Source organism: Pterocles gutturalis, unplaced genomic scaffold (assembly GCF_000699245.1).
Source record: "Pterocles gutturalis isolate BGI_N339 unplaced genomic scaffold, ASM69924v1 scaffold40010, whole genome shotgun sequence".
Lineage (NCBI taxonomy): Eukaryota > Metazoa > Chordata > Aves > Pterocliformes > Pteroclidae > Pterocles > Pterocles gutturalis.
In genome coordinates this window covers 7,706-11,834 of record NW_010144692.1, presented here as the reverse complement: position 1 = coordinate 11,834, position 4,129 = coordinate 7,706, and the positions used below count along the sequence as shown (strand labels likewise).

Genomic DNA, 4,129 nt, shown 5'->3' with positions numbered 1-4,129 from the left:
GACTCTTTCCTGTCTCCTCAGGTATGTGGAGACATCTGTAAGCATTTAGTCAGTTTTTCTTTTTAGTCAGCTATCCCTGACTGTTTCTGTAAAATATGTAGTTGAATGCTGTATAAAGGACAACATTCTAAGGCAAAATAACATAGACAAGAGTGGTTTCCTCATGAAAATGCGTGACGTGATGGAGTTATTTGAAACCTTGTTCCTGGGGAACTGCCAAGTTTTTATTTTGTTCAGAACACTTAAAATTAAGAACTTGTATTTTTTTGCTGTCAGGAGAGTGATCGTCCAGATCTGAGTAACTTCATGGAGAGTGGGGAGTGGGTGATGAAGGACTACCGTGGCTGGAAGCACTGGGTTTACTACGCCTGCTGCCCTGACACCCCGTACCTGGATATCACCTACCACTTCCTCATGCAGCGCCTGCCTCTCTACTTCATTGTGAATGTCATCATCCCCTGCCTGCTCTTCTCCTTTTTAACTGGGTTTGTTTTTTACCTACCCACAGATTCAGGTATGTAAATTTATTCATTCTACTGGCATAGAAATTTTTCTTCTAACAAGTTTCTGGGAAATTCTCAGTATTTGAAATCACCAGCCAACCTGAAGGGCAGTGCTTACAAAAATTAGACATTTCAGCTCAAAATAATGTCTCTAAACGTTCTGCAAATAAAGGGTAAGCCCTGAAAGCTGAAACTATTGATACAAATAATTTGGGCTAATTTCCCTCAGAAATCACTGATTAACTGTCCAGTTAACTTCTGCAAAACAAAGATTTAGCTAGTTGATTTTTACATTATGCCATAGGTAGGTGGTTACTGTGTTAGAATGTCACGCAGTAAGTGAGCACCCAGGGGTGACTGAGGCCCTTCTGCACTGTGTTAGAGCAGAGAGCTTGTTATCTGTTCATGTACATTACCTCGTGTGACACACAGAGTAATCCTGGCCTCTTCTGGCCCCCTCCTTGTCCCTGCTGAGCAGCTCTTGCTCCCTGAAGCCCTCTCCTCTGCATCATTCATTTTACTTTGTGTCAGCTTTTCATACTGCTTAATTTTGTTAAGCCCCTTTTATGAAATACTTGATGTATTTTTTTTTCAGTGGAAAACTTTATAGAAAGTTGAACTGGATCGAAAAAAGATGTGCAAATCACGTTTTGTTGTTCAGTTTTGACATCCTGCACACTGGAAGATCTCAAATATAGCAACTGATCTCTGGTGTCAGATGTGATTTTTGTCTGCCCACTCAGCCCAGCATGAGCCTGCCCGAGAGTAAGGCAAGGGAACCCCCAGGAGGCTGTGGAGCAAGCATTAATCAGGTGCATATACTTCATAATTCAAAATGCACAGCCCATGAAGTGGTCCTGGCAAGTCAGCTTTCCATATCTGTCACCCATACCTCAGCCCAGTCACACCTGGTGATGCCCACCTTATGCTGGAGCTGGTGCTATGTTGGGCTCTCAGCTCTGGCCAGCCTAGTTACTGCTTTGGGTGCTGGGAGAGGTGATAGCACTCCAGATGCACACATGATGAATAGCCATCATCCACATCCTATCTTCTCAAATAAATACCCTCTGTACTGAATGATAGGAACAGGTATTAGCTTTTTTTTTTTTTTTTTTTTTTTTTTTGCATGGCAGGTGAGAAAATGACTCTCAGCATCTCTGTCCTGCTGTCTTTGACTGTGTTCCTTCTGGTCATTGTGGAGCTGATTCCCTCCACCTCCAGTGCAGTGCCTCTGATAGGCAAATACATGTTGTTTACAATGGTGTTTGTCATCGCTTCAATCATCATCACAGTCATCGTCATCAACACCCACCACCGCTCCCCAAGCACTCACACCATGCCGCCCTGGGTCAGGAAGGTGAGCTCTACAGCTTTGTGTGTTTCCTGGTTTCCACCGAACACTACATATTTTATTGGCAGGTTTTCTAATAAAAGTCAACAAGAATTGGGGAAGTAAATGCATCACCTTAAATCTCTCTAGGCACAAGAACCAGTGTTTACTACTTAGCTGTGCATAAAGTCAGCAAGACTGCCAAGGTGCTCCTTTAAGTAACAGAATTGCCCACTGGGGTAGAGTCTTGCAGGGAACAGATAAGGCAAAGCACTGGCAGCCAAAGGTATAGGCAAAAGAAAATGGGCCAGCTGGACTCCAATTACATTCACTGGTCTAATTCTCTGTCTAACTGCAAAGTACTGCTGCCTGCCAGTGGCCAAATTTGCCAGCCCATGTGAGTGCAGAGCACAAAGGCCACCGGGGATACCTGTATTCACCATCCTGTTTTGCAAAAGACAGTTTAGCAAAAGCCATGATCTCCTCTGTGCTTTTCCAGCAAATACAGTTGCTCTGCAGTCCTTGGGAATCAAGTAGTACAGTAGTCTAAACGGTAACCACAAAATGTAGAAAAAATTGGATGTCTGTCATTGGCAGTTCTTTGCCAGGGAATTGGCATTCTTGCCTTTTTTAAGCCTGCCTGGGTTCATGTTAAACCATGACGTGAATAGGAGAATGTTCTGTGGATTTTTAATTATACTTCTAAGGCTACAGCTTACATCAGATTCACTCTGCAGCACAAACAAACCCTGCAGAAGAGAGATTTCAACATGCAAACACTGCATGTGTTTAAAATTGCTCTGGCAGCAAGCCTCCATTACTCCAAATGGAATTATTGTAAACCTTACATGCATGTTTAACAAACATTTGTAATAGCAAAGTTAAACATAAGTAGCCAAAAGAGATTCTTTGTAGTCCATTCTTCAAGCCAGAGTCATAAGCCACATGTTCCAAATCAGATGAGGTTGATAGAGCTCTGTCGGCCCATGCCAGCCATGGGTCTTGTCTGGGACGTGGCACCCTCATCCTGTGTAGATGTTGGCTATCAGACATGAGGAAATGGTTTCCAGAGAATGTGCAACAGGCCTACAGGTGGATCCATCTGCCTCAGGACATGAGGCTGACAACAGCCCCAGTGTGACTAAGGCGCTGGCTGTGACATTGTCTGAGAGAGAACATGTGGCTGCTCCAGCAGGGGAAGCAATCTGGGAGCAGAGAGGCTTGCCTTTGTTCAGCACCCAGCTGCACCTGTAACACAGCCCCACCGACCAGCAACTGTCATCTTCTCCTTCTTTGTTTTCAGATCTTTATTGACACAATCCCAAAAGTCATGGTTTTCTCTACAATGAAACGACCGTCCAGGGATAAACAAGACAAAAATATTTTTGCAGAAGATATTGATATTTCTGAAATTTCTGGGAAGCCAGGTTCTGTGCCTGCCAACTTCTACTCCCCACTTACCAAAAATCCAGACGTGAAAAATGCTATAGAGGGAATCAAATACATTGCGGAAACGATGAAATCAGACCAAGAAGCCAGTAATGTAAGGCATTTTTTGTGCATTATTCATTTCTTGCTTTCAAATTGCTACAACTTATTTTTTTAGCAAAATATCCCCACCTCACCAAAACATTCTAAGCCCTAGTTTGGCTTTAGCAGGAGACAGTCTTGTCCCCTTGGTACAGTCAAAAATGAGTGACAGACAATTGTTGTAGATGGCAATTGAATCTTGGCCCCCCCCCCCCAAAAAAAAAAGAAAATTAAAAAAACATGTCAGGGCTAATGTTTCTAAATGTGGTGTGTGAAGCTGTAGAGATGGAGTGTCTGTGAGGAATGAAGCAGTTTCAGGAACTGTAAGCAAGTTCCAAAACACATTTCTCCTGTCTCCCACTCGGGCAACTCCTCCCTGCAGTAAGCAAGCTCCTGTCACTTTCGAAAAGCCAGGAAGCAAGCCGAACTCCAAAAGGCGGGTAGTTTTATCTGGATGATAATTCCAATTTCAATAACATTTTGTTTTATTCCTGAATGCTACAAGTAGTCCTTGCAAGTGAAGCACGTCATGATTACTGACTTTTTCCACATTGCAAGCCAAAGGAAGGATAAATGCGTGTAGAGTCACATATGGCAGTGTTCCCCAGGAAAACCTAACTCTGCCTCCTTCTAGCACATTCAACACAATTAACCCCCTCTTTCATTTCAGTTATCATGGCTCATATCATAGCTTTTGCATGGGTAATTCAGTCCTGGTACTTCGCCTTTCTAAATTATCTTAGACCTTCCCCGTTGAGCTGCAGGC

General features: G+C 43.3%; 1 protein-coding gene across 1 annotated transcript in view; it reads left to right on the top strand.

The window, feature by feature from the left end:
- Positions 1 to 282: 282 nt before the first annotated feature.
- The window catches only part of CHRNA1 (cholinergic receptor, nicotinic, alpha 1 (muscle)), a 5,156-nt gene continuing 1,309 nt past the window's right edge, over positions 283 to 4,129 (top strand). Inside the window, exons 1-3 of the mRNA XM_010085174.1 lie at positions 283 to 514; positions 1,637 to 1,860; positions 3,137 to 3,376. Of these exons, the coding sequence (XP_010083476.1) occupies positions 307 to 514; positions 1,637 to 1,860; positions 3,137 to 3,376 (672 nt within the window). The 5' untranslated portion in view covers positions 283 to 306. The remainder of the gene's footprint in view (positions 515 to 1,636; positions 1,861 to 3,136; positions 3,377 to 4,129) is intronic.